This window comes from Stenella coeruleoalba, assembly GCF_951394435.1.
Source record: "Stenella coeruleoalba genome assembly, chromosome: 2".
Lineage (NCBI taxonomy): Eukaryota > Metazoa > Chordata > Mammalia > Artiodactyla > Delphinidae > Stenella > Stenella coeruleoalba.
In genome coordinates, this window is record NC_137147.1 from 163,985,767 (window position 1) to 164,001,242 (window position 15,476).

The window sequence follows — 15,476 nt, forward strand, 5'->3', positions numbered from 1 at the left end:
TGTGCCCTGCATTGGCAGGCGGATTCTTAACCACTGCGCCACCAGGGAAGTCCCAGTGTATACTTTATAATAACATTGTAACAATAAGGATAGCACTCTCCCAAGTTTTGTGAGTTGAACTGTTGAACCTAAGGGGGTTCTGGGAAACCCCCAGATTTGTGGCCGGTAGGTCAAAAGTTTGGGTGGCCTGGGGACCCCTGAAGTGTGGCTGGCATCTGAAGGAAGGGCAGCCTTATTAGTACTGTGCCCTTGTGGGGTCTGAGCTAACTCCAGGGGCAGCATCAGAGTTGCGCTGCAGGACTCCAGTTGGGGCAAGAATAGGGGACGAGAGCATGCATGGAAGAATCGGCCCTTGTTAGGAGGTAACACAATAGACATGGGCTAGGATGGGTGTAGATGCAGGTAAGTTACTGGGTTTGGTGGTGGAAAGTTGATGGTTCTTTTTTTTTTTGCTGAGAGTAAAGGGGCTGGAGATTGGAAATCTGAGGAGAGTGAAGAATGTCTGAAACAATTAGAGAAGCTAGGAGATTACACTGACTGGGATAGGTCTTCTCAACATTACTGACATCTGGGACTGGCAAATTCTTTGTTGTTCAGGGCTGTCCTGTGCATTGCAGGACAGGCAGCGTCCCTAGCCTCTACCCATTAGATGACACAAGCACCCCCCAAAGCATGACAACCAAACATGTTTTCAGACATTGCCAAGTCTTCCCTGGGGGTCCAAATCTCCCTCGGTCGAGAACCATTGGTCTAGAGAAACACAGTAAGAGCCACAGGCAGTATTAAGGGCCCGGTTGTGGTTGATGTCGACAGATCTGTGATGGACTCAGTGTCTACCGTATGCCGAGCCCTCTAGGAAGAAAGGATGTCCCAATCCCTCTCCCCACGCTGGGGAAGCCTCACTCCCTCTCTCCTTTTCTCAACCTCCAGATTTCCTATATACTAGGTTAACGGTGGGCAGAGTCCTGTGGGTTGAGAGCCAGCCCAGTCATTCTGCTTCCTTCCTTCCTTCCTTTTCCCCTCCCTCTTCTCTCGCTCCCTTTTCTTCCTCTTTTTCTTTAAATCCCTGGTGTTATAGTTGCCTCTGGCTAGGGCTGAAACTTAGGCGAGAGAGATGCCCACTTCAAGCTTTGAGTTTAAACCACATGCTCTAGCTTGTTCTAACAGGTAGCCTTGAATTGGAAGTTATGAACACTAGCTCAGCTGATCAAACATGGAATTCTAATTTGCCATGGTTCCTGTGTCTATATCTTTCTCTTGGGAACTTCATGGGAGGGATGCCTGTGTCTGGACGTGGGCTCAGTGGTGCCCTATCAAAATAGCATCTCACAGCACCCCCAAATCCCCAATGACCTCTGACACACACACATAACTGGTAGAGCTAAGGTCCTGGCAAGATGTGGGTTCTGTTTCCACCCAAGTGGGTAGACTGTAATTCAGTTGACACCTCCTGGAGTTGGCACCAGACTCTACAGGTGTAAGGTACAACCTTCACAAGGCTGCCTCCACTTCAATGCCAGCCGACCACCACTTCTGACCAGCCCTTTATAAACTGAGAGGTTCCCACGACCCCTCAGGTTCAATAATTCAACACAATGACTTGTAGAACTCAGGAAAGCTCTATACTCACCCATTACAGTTTTAGTATAACGGACGCCCACAGGGCGAGGTCTGGGTGGGTCCTGGACGTGGACCCCCTTCTCTGTGGAGTCAAGGCATGTAACCCACCTGGTTCCTTGAATGTTCACCAACCAGGAAGCTCCCCCAAGCCTTGGTGTCTAGAGTTTTTATTGGGGTTTCATTAAGAGGTACAATTGATGAAATCACTGGCCACAATGGTTCAAGTTCTTCCAACCATTATGTATCATAAAGACAATGTGTTTGAATCACAGCTCAACCACTGAGAAGTACTACATACCAACTTCTCCAAGCTTCAGTTCTCTCAACTGTGGAGTGAGGATAATAATGTATACCTTGCAGGGTGGTTGTAAGGACAAGAAATAATGTGTATATAAAGCAATGCATAGTACCCACTCCATCCCTCAATGTCTTGCCCTCCTTCTTAAAAATATAAACCAGTAGCTGTTATATTACCATTAAAATGTGATGTCCAGGGCTTCCCTGGTGGCGCAGTGGTTGAGAGTCCGCTTGCCAATGCAGGGGACACGGGTTCGTGCCCCGGTCCGGGAAGATCCCACATGTGGCGAAGCGGCTGTGCCCGTGAGCCACGGCCGCTGAGCGTGCACGTCTGGAGCCTGTGCTCCGCAATGGGAGAGGCCACAACAGTGAGAGGCCCGCGTACCGCAAAAAAAACAACAAAAAAAATGTAATGTCCAGAATTGGGTACGGGGCTCTAGCCATGATGTTATTGAGGCAAAACACCAAGGAATGATCTCACTGTTGGTGCAAGCAGCCTGCTGGGCACTAATGGAGCCTCGGACAAACATCACATCTATACTGTGATGAGACACAGCTCCCTACAAGCTCATCCTAAGCTGGTGATCACCATCTTGTCCACAGGCATATCATGAAAAAAGGGTCAGAGCTTTGCTAAAGGTCACTTATAAAGAAATAGATACAAGTGTGTGTGAGGGGGGGGGGGATCTTAAATTTGACCATCAGGAGGGAACGTATTCTGTGCAGTGTCTACAAAGTTCTGTTTCTATGAAATACATTAGATAAGTTTGAACACGACCTCTGAGCTTTGAACAGGTGTCAGACTCTCTTCTCTGCAAGGTACCTGTAGAAGACGGGGCTGGTGGGGCTGCGTTGACAGTGCCCAGGTTGGTCCACCGAGAGGCAAGCCCTGCCCTGGCCATGGCACGCTGATAGCTATCATAGAGCGTCTTTCCATACTAAGGAGAGAACACAAAAGAAGCAAGAGAGTAATCCTGAATTCTGCACTCAACTGCAAATTCAGGGAAAAAAGGACTTCATCACTACTCTTTTTATTCCTTTCCTGAGATTTTTTTTAGTTGATTTTTTTTAGTACTTCAATGAAAAAAATCCACAAATCATGTTTTCATATGTTAAATAATTTTCCAGATTAGCAGAGTCAGGTAATACCTTCACCTCCCCATTAGAGGAGAGCTTTAGCCACGCACTGTGATGACATATATCTTTATGTAATTCTACTGCAGATTGTATCTCGTGTTTCTTAATTACACACGACACTTGCAAAGCTCTCCATACATCAATAGCTGAGATGTCTCACGGGAAAGTAAATCCCTGACTCCCAGGTCATGGGAGAGGTCCATGTATCAACCACTCTCATTTACTTAAAAAAACCAATGGGCAAATAAGGTAATATCTATGGCATTGACCCCTTAATGGCACTGACTCAGTAAGAATGGATCAGCTGTTTCTCAGTAGCACAAAGCCTGGACCCAGGTCAGGAGGCTGGTTAGCAAAGATAGGGTGAGTCCGAACGCTCTCTCACCTTGGCGATCCTGATTCCCGTAACCCACTGATTTAGCATTCTTGCGTCATCACAGCAGAGATACTTGATATACTGGGACTCCTTCTGAATTTGGGGATGCTAGAAAAAGCCATTTCAAAGACCGTTTATAAACTCTTCACTTATTAGCACCTTTCAAAAACATTTAAAAATTCTCACAGTGTATGAGATTTCCTGAGAAGGTGGCCAAAATTACCGGTAGCAATTTTAGAATTAGGAACAGGAGTATATTTTTTTACAGAAGCTAAATTTGGAAAGAATTTCAGAAAGCAGCGACATGATTTATCACAAGCATTTTTTACTATATTATCAATAATCATTTTCATTCCTGCTTCTTGAATGCTTGAAAGCCTTCACATTTATCACGTTTCTAGCCCTACAAGAAGTCCAAATCATTTCTCCATTTATCAGATAAAGGAACTTACCTGATGTAATTCTTATGTCAAGGGATTAATGCTTTTGTGACTCCCCATCAGTCCTAGGGTTACTTCTGCTACCAGGGATTCAGGGTTTCACCCCGTCTTCTGTCATCTCTTACCCAAATGGGCCATTTTGGCCTCCAGATGGATGGCGCAGAGAAGGAATATTTCTGTCTAATCTTAAGTGGCAACGAGCTAGGTGCTGCACTAGGGGGTCATCCAGGCCTTCCAGGAGCTCCTGATCAAAGAGAACAGTGATGGGCAGGCACGAAGGGGAAGGAGAGTCACGGGTCCTTGGTCATACGGAACATCCTTGTCTTTCAGCACCAGAAACAGCTCCCTAACTTCCAATGGCATTCCTGTTCTGACTGTCTTGTAAGAGGGGCAAAACATGGGTCTCTCCAGCAATTTGATGCCTATAGTTCTTAGAAAGCAGCTGTTGTTTTGTTTTGTTTCTGGATGAATTTTAGAAGTTGATCTTGTTGCCTTTGGCTTGATATATTAAAATTTCTTCGGTTTGTTTTTTGGTGCATGTCATGTCATGGGAAAGCCAGGTTCCCAGGAGCAGACTTAAACTGTATTGTGCTGGCAATGAAAGCAACTGTCTAGGTAGAGGGATCCACTTAAACAGCACAATCAACAATTTCTTAAGTATATACTTCATCTAAATAGACTAAAATGTAGTCATTCCCTTAAGCATAATGGTTGTTGAGCACAAAAGAGAGGCAAGAAATCTTGACCTTGAGTTCTAACTATGGCTCCTCCTATGATCAGGAGATCAAAGTGTAGACTTTGGTTCATTTTCTCCAACATTAGTGGGGTGCGTCTCACCAACTTCCTTATGTCATATGTGTACTAAGACTGTATACAGAAGAATTAAGCATCAGGTGACCCTGAAGGTCTCTCGTGATCCTCAGGTTTTATGATTCTAAGATGAGCTGCCTAGTGGGCTCCTTTCTGGCTCCCTCGTGAAGTCAGGAACCTTCTAGGCTCCCAGGACATCATACAGGAAGTTCCTGTGCTCATTCTTCTGTCATGTCTTAGGACCTTGCCAAGGGGTTTACTCCCTTGAGCTTTTCGCTGAAAAAATATTTGCAAAGACGTTTAAGGAAAATGCTGGCTCCGTGCCACTGGTTAGGCTCTTCCACCATTGGTTGCTCCTGACCACAGAAAGAGAAGCTCCTGCAGGATGTGCCAGGCAGCACACAAAGGTCAGGGCAACTGCAGATGGTTGTTCAAAGGGATCTTACAGATCCTCTAAACTTACCAGTGGGAGACCAGAGAAGTTAAGCCATTTATCCAAGGTCAAAGGGAGTGGCAGAAGCATAACAAGAACCAAGGGCCTGTGCATTCAACAGATACCTCTGGGGTGCTCAGAAATATACCAATCCCTAGGCAGACAGAGATGAGAAAGAAAGGCTCACACTGTACCTAGGAAGTGGTGGCTGGGATGTCCCTGGGGGAGACATATGTAAACAAATGTATGATCACTCTATGACATGGTAAAGTTCGTAGTAAAAGTTGGAAACCAGAGAAAGGCTCTTTGGACAAAGTGACAGAATGTTATAGAAATTCTGTGTGGCCAGGACCTGGGAGCCATGGAAAGGAGAGGCAGAAAAGAAGCTGGAGAGGAAGCGGAGTCAAGGGCCTTGTGTCAAAATCGCATCTGGACGTTGTCCTCTAGGCAGTGGGGCCATCAGACCTTTGGAACAGCAGGGCATCCAGGCAGCAGTGGTGGCTGGGGCCGTGGAGTGAGGAGGAAGACAGACAGAGAGGGCTGCATGCGAGCCATCTCTCATAGAAACCAGAACTTGAGGGACTGGACAACAGAGGGGAGAGGAGGGACTTCAAGGATGCTTTCTCTATTTCTAGCTTGGAAAAGTAGGTGGGTATTATGGGTTTCATTGTGTCCCCTCCAAAGACATGTTGAAGTCCTAACCCTCTGTTTAGGTGTCTGTGTGAATGTGACCTTATTTGAAAACAGGATTGTTGCAGATGTAATCAGGTTAAGGTGAGCTCATACTTGATTAGGCATTTATATTCTACTAGGGGAGAAAGCCAATAAAAATACAAAACACTAAGTAATGTAATTTCAGACTGTGAAGAAAATGTAGCAGAGTAAGGGTAGGGAATAGGTGAGTGATGGAGCAGAAGTCCAGAACTCTTCCCATGACCCCTCACCACCTCTCAACGGAGCTCAACAGAGACATAATTCCTCCTGGAGGATGGTCACTTCCACTGCCCCATCATACCTCACCTCAGAATGCAGTGAGAACAAATTCACAAAGGAGCAACTTCACAGGAAAGGGGAATGTGCATCCAAGAGCAAGCACAAGGGCAGAAATGATTCTGGGGTACCAAGTCCTTTCTTGTGAGTATGGACAGCCTCTGGTATCTTTTTTTGTTAAAAAAAAAAACTTAAAAAACCTCTTAAAAAAACCTCTTAAAAAACTTCTTAATTTACTTATTAATTTTTAAAAATTGAAATGTAGTTGCTGTACAATATTACGTTAGTTTCAGGTGTACTACCTAGTGATGTGACACTTGCCTACATTATGAAATGATCACCAGGGTACGTCTAGTAACCATCTGTCACCATACAAAGTTATTGCTGTATTACTGACCATACTGCTCAACCTCTTAAAGGACAGGTGATGTCTCTACTGCCTTCTCAGAGTGTGGCCCCTGGGCCATCAACATCACCTGGGAACTTGGTGGAAGTGCAAATTCCAGGGCCTGATCCCAGACCCACAGAATCAGAAACTCTGGGGGCCCAGCCACCTGTGTTTTAACAGCTCTCCTGGTGAGTCCCAGGCACTCTGAAGTGTGACAACCACTGGTCAATAGAAATATTTAATTGGTTCTAGAGTGCAGTAAGAATGCCTCCCAGTTCTTGCTTGCTGGCTGTGTCTCTCGACATTGCACTGATGGTCTTATGGGCATATATTGTTTCATCTGCACGGGAAGTGTTCTTTCTTAAAAAAAAATTGTTTATTTATCTTTTTGGCCGTGCCACGCGGCACATGGGATCTTAGTTCCCCGACCAGGGAGATCAAACCCGTGCTCCATGCAGTGGAAGCAAGGAGTCTTAACCACTGGACCACCAGGGAAGTCCCCAGGAAGTGTTCTTATTTCCGCTTTGTAGCAGAGGGCAATGAAGCTTAGAGAGTCCCGACAATGCGCCAGGTGACAAGGCCAGGACTCAAATTCCCATCTTCCCGACAGCGCCCCACCACGGACTGTGATAGTCCGTGAGTTTATCCTGAGTAAGAAACTCCCGGGCTGAACTTCTCAGCCCTTGCATGTCTGTGGAATCACACGATCTCTTAACATACTTTGCCATAATCTCCAACTCCTTTTGCAATGTATGTGCACATTCTTTGAATTCTTTAAATCTGCTCACCCTCATGAAATATTTGCATGTCAAGAATTTTTTTCCCCACGGTGGACAGAAAGGCACATAAATGACCAAAATGTTCATAAACAAATTAGGTTCTCCAAACGATGACAGACACTTTTACTCAGCAAATGAATAGAAATTCCTAATATTTCGGGAAGGAACTGAGAAGCATGCCTAAGAGCAAATTAAGCAGGGTGATTGCCCGTAAGGAAACTGGCTTGAGAACAGAACTGATCATTCTGAGGAAAGGGAAATGTGTGTTCTCCTTGGGTTGTTTGTCCTGATTCATGTTTGTTCTTGGATCATCGGGCCTGCTTTTTTTTCACCTCTGAGCCCTCTCTCCCATCTGGGAGGCCCTGCCCTCGGTCTCAGCGTTGCCACGCTCAGTGCAGCCCAGGGTGACCTGTGTCCCAGATCAGACCGTTCAGCCCGTGATTCTGGGACCTAGCTCCAAGCTTGTGAGTCAGCGCCAGAAACCGCATTCCCACCCTGCTCACTGGGTCTAAATCCTCAGCCTGGGAACCTCTGGGTCTGAGAGCTCTTCTTTCTCTTGCTGGAAATCCCTCCTCCAGCCTCTGGACCCTGGCCATGGCTTTGGGCCTTTGCCCCCTTCTGACAACGTTCATTCTACATGTCCGCTCTGAAGTGGATTTCGTCACCAGCTGGTAAGCCCTGACTGTTGACGCTTAGAGTTAGAACACATTCTGATCCTCTGAGGGCAAAACTTGACTGGGCTGAGGAAAAACTAAGATTCCTGGGCCCCATCCTTAAATGGTTTGATTCAGTGGGTCCCGGCCCTGGAAACTGTATTTCTAACCAGCCTCCCCTGACTCTGATTCAGCCAGTTTATTGACCAGCATTTCAGAACCTCTCTCTAAAACCTTCTCCCTACCTAAGAGATGTGGGCAGTGCTGCAGAGGTGCAGTGCATGCCCATGTGCAAAGGAGGGCCTCCATTTTGGTAATTTCTCAGGGTCTCAGGATTGCAAACAAGGGCCATGGGGGCAGACAGAAACACAATGAAGACAAAGTTCAAGGGCGGCTTGGGCTGGGGGGAGGCAGAGAAGAGATTCTGTGTCCTAGCAAACAGTGTCTGAGAGAATGGCCTCTGGGCCACCACCCGGCTTCTCATCCTGGCTCAGCAACTTCCTGATCGGGAGTCTCTGTGCCCAGGTTCCACATCTACAAACTAGGGAGAATTGTGGCTCTCACCTCATAGGCTGATACAGGGATTAAGTGAGTTAATATATGGAAAGTGCTTAAATCATTGCATTACACATGAAACATTTCTCGTGTGCTTTTTGTTCATTAAGAAATGTCATTTTCTGACAAAGGGATAGAAATGAAGAATAGCTTAGTGGTGGCCAGGGGGTAAGATGGGGATGGGAATAGGAGCGAAGTGGGTGTAGTTATAAAGGAGGGTACCTTGTGGTGATGAGAATGCTCTGAATCTTGACTGGACCAATGTTAATATCCTGGTTATGACATGGTACCACGGTTTTGCCAGATGTTACCATTGGAAGAAACTGGGTAAATGGCACATGGGACCTCTCTGTAGTATTTCTTACAATTGCATATAGATATACAATTCTCAAAATAAAGTTTAATTAAAAAAGAAAAGAAATGGCATTTCCTTCAAACTGCTGCATTTTATTTATTTATTTATTTTTTGCTCTACACGGGCCTCTCACTGCTGTGGCCTCTCCCGTTGCGGAGCACAGGCTCCGGACGCACAGGCTCAGAGGCCATGGCTTACGGGCCCAGCCGCTCCACGGCATGTGGGATCTTCCCGGACTGGGTCACGAACCCATGTCCCCTGCATCGGCAGGCGGACTCTCAACCACTGCGCCACCAGGGAAGCCCCAAACTGCTGCATTTTTGAAAGACAAATGGGAGCAGTAGAAGGGGATGCCCAGGCTGTCTGTGCCCCATCAGGGTTTTGAGAATGGTTGGGTCAAGGCGATACCCAACTCCTGGAGTAACAGGCGTGTGACAGTGGCACACGAGTGTGGGCGCCTCTGAAATGATGGAGTGGGTTCATGATCATCTCCAGTGACAGGGTTCTTGATAAAGAATACGTTTGCTACCAATGTAAATGTAAGCACTGTCCTTAATTTGTGAAAATGATGTAAAACTATGGTATAGACTGGCCCACTTCCTCGGTAGAGGTGACAGCTTTGCCAGGAGCACATACGCACACACAGAGTCCAGCTTTGGACGTTTCCAGAAACATGGTAATGGGGTCTTCCTGGGGGTGGATGGGTGACGGACGTACAAAGGTGCCTCACCAGGAACCTGGTCTCGTTAACACCTGTTCCATAGACTTCTAACCCAGAAGGAAACAGAGGAACCCCGATTCAGAAAGGAGAAATTCTGGGGGATTTCAGGGAGGGGCAATATTGGGGTTGGGGATTAAGAGGTAAAAACCATTAGGTATAAAATAAGCTACAAAGATATACTGTATAACACAGGGAATATAGTCAATATTTTATAATAACTATAAATGGAGCATAACCTTTAAAAATTGTGAATCGCTATACTGTACACCTGTAACTTATATACCATTGCACAGCAACTATACTTCAATTAAAAAATAATAAAAAATGAAGTATATTTGTAGGGAAAAAAAATTCTGTACACAGCCCTGCACCGGGGCCAAGTGGAATGTGCTAACCCCTGCTCTCTGGTGTGAGGCTGTGAAGGGAAAGGAATCTGTGAGGTCGGAGAAAATGACGTGGCCAGAACAGCTGTATAAATTCCCTGAGTTCATTTCTAGTGGTCAGTCGTTACAGCTGGCAGATAAAAGTTACTTTTGGGGCTTCCCTGGTGGCGCAGTGGTTGGGGGTCCGTCTGCCCATGCAGGGGATGCGGGTTCGTGCCCCAGTCTGGGAGGGTCCCGCGAGCCGTGGCCGCTGGGCCTGCGCGTCCGGAGCCTGTGCTCCGCGGCGGGAGGGGCCACAGCGGTGAGAGGCCCGCGTACCGCAAAAAAAAAAAAAAAAAGTTACTTTTGCCCAACTTTCCAAAATATGGTGCTAATGTCAACCTTACCAGACACCTGATAATACATATTGCCTTTTGATAATATGCACCTTAAAAAGTTTCAAGACCCAGTAATGCTATTTTTAGAAAAAGATATATTTTCCTATTTTTTGTATTTTCTATATTTTTCTAGAAAATCTTGTCAACTTCCTAATTTCTAAAGATGTCTTACAATGGAATAAGAGTCTGATAAATAAAGAACTAAAAGACTGATTGTCTTGTCAATAAAATTGTAACTAAAATTTGTTCAAAATATAGAGTTCTCTTTTTCATAAAGTGATGAAGAAATCCAGACAGATTGACTTGAAAGTTTGAGACTCAAATAACAGGCTTTGGAGAAATGATCTGAGTTGGTAGAAATGTTTCCCCCTTTCCTATTTTGGTTTACAATAAAAAGCTTATTATGTTATACTTGTAGTTAACTGTATAACATTTAACATTTTTCTTCTTAAAAGGAAACATTACCTTAAATTGCTTACAGATCTAAAGTAAGGACTTCTTAAACCTACCTTTAAAACAAAGCAGTAGTCAGTGGGTGCTTTGTATTTTATTTTACACTGAATCCCATAGTAAATGTTGACATTTTCAAACTGTATAAAACATGCCAGATCTCGAGATGTCTGAAAGAGAAGGAAAAAATAACCTCAACCTAGCTGACAAGTAATATTTTTCTAAGGTCGTTCTTCATGGCACAACGAGGCATTACATTTTAGTAGGAAAATACAGAATTTCAGGTAATTTATATAAGCATCTACCACGTATAGCTTTCTAAAAGCCAAGCCTACATTTTAAGAAGGAAAGAGCACATCCAGGCAAAACAGCATGCCACAGACCAAAAGTGGAGCAAAAGATTATACTGCTGTTCTAGCACCTACGCGGGGACTCCCAGAGATGACTGGAATCATTACTGATGGGGTTCAGACAAGGTGACCGAGCACCTCGTCAAATATTTCATTTTGTCTTTTGCCATTCTAAGTCATTGATGGATTTCATGACTGAGCATTTAGAAAAAAGTCCCCCTCAGGATGAACAATGAGAGGTAAATTTGATGCTCAGAAAATTCACACACACTTCATACACTTCTTCCTGAGGAGAAAAGATTCCTTTCATGCCTTCTCTTTAGGGCTGGTGGTGTTGCTGTGGAAACACAACCCTCTCCTCCATATATAACATGCATTGAGAAGACATCAACCTCTAATCTACATATTTGGTTACACTTCAATTACAGATTTGTTCTGTTACTTTTTCCCCCTCACGTTCTATAATTCTTTACTGAGTTAATGAATAAAAAAATAAAGGGTAGAATTGCTACATCTCAATGCACAATTATTCCTTTATATATGGTAGTATACTTTTTTCTTGTAAGATATTTTCTTCTGATTTTCAAAGTTTTAGTTTTTTTATTAGAAAAGTAAAACATATTCATCATAATTTTAAAAATAAGTTATTTTATATATAGTAAAACAAAAATTTTCCTTCATCACTCTTTTTTTTTCTAATTTCATTCTCTTCTCCAGAGAAGACATTCTTCCAAATGTTTTTGGGGATACATTTATATACCTATGTATGTGTAGACATACCCACATACATATATACAATTATTAAAATATAAATGAGATTTTACTCTCAATATTTTTCCATGACTTTGTTCTTTTTCTTAACAATATATCTTGGGGTCTTTCTATGTTAGGACATATGAAAGGATATATCACATTCTTTGTATAGCTGCATAACATTACACTGTATAGGTGTAGCTATTTATTCCACCATCCTACTATAGATGACTAGAGGTTACTTCCACCATCCTACTATAGATGACTAGTGGTTACTTCGATATTTTGCTATTACAAAATATATTGTGCATATGAGCAAATGTTTCTGTGGGGTAGGTTGCCAAACATGGAGCTGTCCTTGGAAGGGGCATTCCCTATTATATTTGCAAAAATTTTGCTAAACTGTCCCCCAAGTTGGCTGTACTAGCTTACATTACAAACTTCCGTACATAAGAGTGCCCATTTTTCTTACCCACTCCTGATGAAATTTGCATATCATCAATATTGTTAGTGTTATCAATCTCACGGGAGGAGAAATTTCACTTATTTACATTTTCCCGATTACTAATAAGATAGAGCAACTTTTTAATTATTCACTGGCTACTGATATTTCTGTTTCTGTGAATTCTCACTTAGTAAGCACTGCTGGTTTTCTATGAGTATGTTTATCTTTTTCTTAATGAGTTGTTGAAGTCTTTTTATGGATATTCATACCAGGTTATACATGCTGCAAATGTACTCTCTGACTCTAGAGCTAGTCTTTAACTTCTTGTTTGGTATCTCTGGCCATAAGGAGTTAAACACAACTTTATATATAGTCAAATCTGCCAATTTTCTTTGTTAAAATTTTGAGTTTTTAGTCTTGTTTAAGAAGGCTTCCCCACTGCCAAATTATGAGAATATTGACCATCTATTTTCTCCTAATATTTTGTAATTTTGTCCAAATACATTTAATCAACGTAAGATTTAATCTGGAACATGGTATGAGGTAGGAAGCTATATTTTTTAATGGATATACAATTATTTCAATGCTATTTGTTGAGTATCACATTCTCTCCCCACTGCTATAAAATGCTCACTTGAATTTCTCTTATATTAGATGGCTCTCTGTTGATCTGTTTTCTGTTCCTGTACTGTTTTTGTCTAATGTTTTGACATTTGGGAGGAGGGGTTCTTCCATAATGTTCTTTAAAATTTTTGTGTGTGTCTGTTTTGGAACCGCATCTCTTTCTGATGAATTTTAGAATCAGTTTTTGAACTTCAAGTAAAAAGAATCCTATTGAAATTTTTTCATTGGAATTGAATATATAGAAAAATTGGGGGGGGAGAATTAATATCTTTTCATCTAGCAACATTGTACATTTCTGTTTATTCAGTTCGAACTCATTTCCTTTATTAAATTTTCTATTTTATGCCATATAAGATCTTGAACCTTTCTTGTTAAGTTTATTGTCAGGTATTTTGTATTTTTTTGTTCTTGCAATGCATGGAATCTTTTGCAGCATATTTAATTTGCATATTGTTTATATAAAGGAAAACAATTTCTTATTTGGTAAGTTTATTTGGTCCATTGGGACCAAACTCTTAAGTTTTTCAGTGGAGTGTCTTATATTGTCTGGTAGACAATCATGTTGACTGTGAATAAAGAGAGTTTTGCCTCTTCTTTTCCAGTAATTATACTTGTTATTCTTTTTCTTGACTTCCTGGCTAGTTCCTCCATTAGTGTTAATGGCAGCAGAGACAGAAAGGATGCCTGTCCAACTCCAATGTGAATGCTTCTAATTTTCGTCCCTAAGTGTGTTGTTTTTGATAGGCTTGTATGTCTCACTTATATGTAAATGCCAAAGACATAACATCTCTAAAATAAAACAAATAATTTGTGGGTCAACTGTTATGCCCCCCACGCTTGGGACTGGAATGAAGATAGCACAGATGGGAAAAGAATGAATTCTAAGACTGAAACGAAATAGGAGTGGTAGCTGCTCTGGACCAAGAATTTCCCATAATGCTCTCCTGCATTCCACAGAGATGACAGTCTTCTAACTAGTGGGAATAGCCCTGGATAGTCACTATGACTTCACCTGCAAGGGATGTGGGTCAAGCCTTATTAGAAGCAGCCTGCAATTTGAAAATATGCCGTTGGGGGGTGCCCTGGATTTGGCAGTGAAGGCAAGACGCTTTGGCTTACTCCAGATATAGAAAGAGAGACAGACTACAACTTTGCAAAGGTGAGCAAAGGAAGGAAATGGCCACCCTCTCAGAAAGGTCTTAGAAAAAGCTAAGAGTTAGAATGAGAGTTAAAATTACATTTCAAAGAAGACAAATTTACCATGTGCTTGTAGATTTGAGGCAATAATCCTAAATTACCAAGTAGAAGTGAAATGATATCTAAGATACTCTGCTAAATTAGGCAGGGAAATGCATATAATATAATTCAGAGAACAATTTAAATATTCAAGTTATAAAAGCTAAAATCTAAATTAAACTCTATCAAGACTTCTAATACCACTACGATTCCAGATAAAAGAAGTTTTACTGTAATGACTACAGAACAATAGAGTAAAAAGGGGGGAAAAAGTCCTCAAAGATCGATATGTGAAGAAACAAATTAATTTCTAAAAAAGTGCTTCAGTCATAATTTCTGAAACCTGACTTTAAAGTAGATAAAACTCTTCACCTTCAAGAGAGAGCAGTGGAAAGATTCAGGATTTCTGTAATTCTATCCTAATAGGATATGTATCTGTATAAACATTGTAGTAACATGAATCTCACAGCAAAGTAGAATGTATTTAAATTACCACCTGAGGATTTCTTTACTTTCACTTTCATGAAATGCCTTTTTGCAAAAGCATATCTTTTTTTCTGACCTTAGTCTTTCCTTTGGGGACATAATAAATTCCAGAAGCTCGTAAAAGAAAATAGCGCCTTTTCCAGGATTTCTTCCCATCTTCTTTCAAATAAAGAGCTCCCTCTAGTTCTGGCACAATGATGGATGTTCCACAAAAACTCTCCTGAAATTGAGATTCCAACGATATAAAACCCATGAAAGATAAAACACATATTTTGTTCACATTTAAACAAACTGTGGCCAACTAGCCTTCAAGCTAAAAATCGTTTTGTCTACAGCTTTGATTGAATGCATATATTGACACTGCATACCATTTGCCAAAAGACAGGAAGAACATGGTGGTTGAGTCTCAGCTCCTGAGTTAGACTTCCAGGCTTCTTGACCACTTAGCTCTGTGACCCTGAGCAAGTGACTCAACCTCGGTGCCTTTACTTGCAAAATCAGAGTAACGATAGCCCCAACTTCATAAGGAAGGCTGTGAGTACAATCTTGGTATATTATAAAAGAAAGCATTACATAAAGTCTATTTCTGTTACTGTAAATTGATAAATAGAAAACTTATTCCTGTACCTGTAAGTGAAAAAAAATTACTGTTTCACTGCTAGTAAATGGAAAAATTAAAATATACAATTCTATACATAAAATATTTTGTACATTAATATTTTATTTTTGGCATAATTTTCTTTTCTTTTACATTGAGATACAATTGATATAGAATATGTATTAGTTTTCAGTATACAACCTAATGATCTGATGTATGT

The 15,476-nt window shown here is 42.1% G+C and overlaps 1 protein-coding gene across 2 annotated transcripts in view; it reads right to left on the reverse strand.

Annotated features, from left to right (window-relative positions):
* APBB1IP (amyloid beta precursor protein binding family B member 1 interacting protein) overlaps nucleotides 1–15,476 on the reverse strand; it is a 102,909-nt gene that overhangs the window by 10,093 nt on the left and 77,340 nt on the right. For both annotated transcript variants that reach the window (XM_079907674.1, XM_079907675.1), the window contains exons 9-12: nucleotides 14,735–14,878; nucleotides 10,824–10,934; nucleotides 3,440–3,538; nucleotides 2,741–2,855 (exon numbers count right to left, since the gene is read on the reverse strand). In XM_079907674.1, coding sequence (XP_079763800.1) covers nucleotides 2,741–2,855; nucleotides 3,440–3,538; nucleotides 10,824–10,934; nucleotides 14,735–14,878 — 469 coding nt within the window. The remainder of the gene's footprint in view (nucleotides 1–2,740; nucleotides 2,856–3,439; nucleotides 3,539–10,823; nucleotides 10,935–14,734; nucleotides 14,879–15,476) is intronic.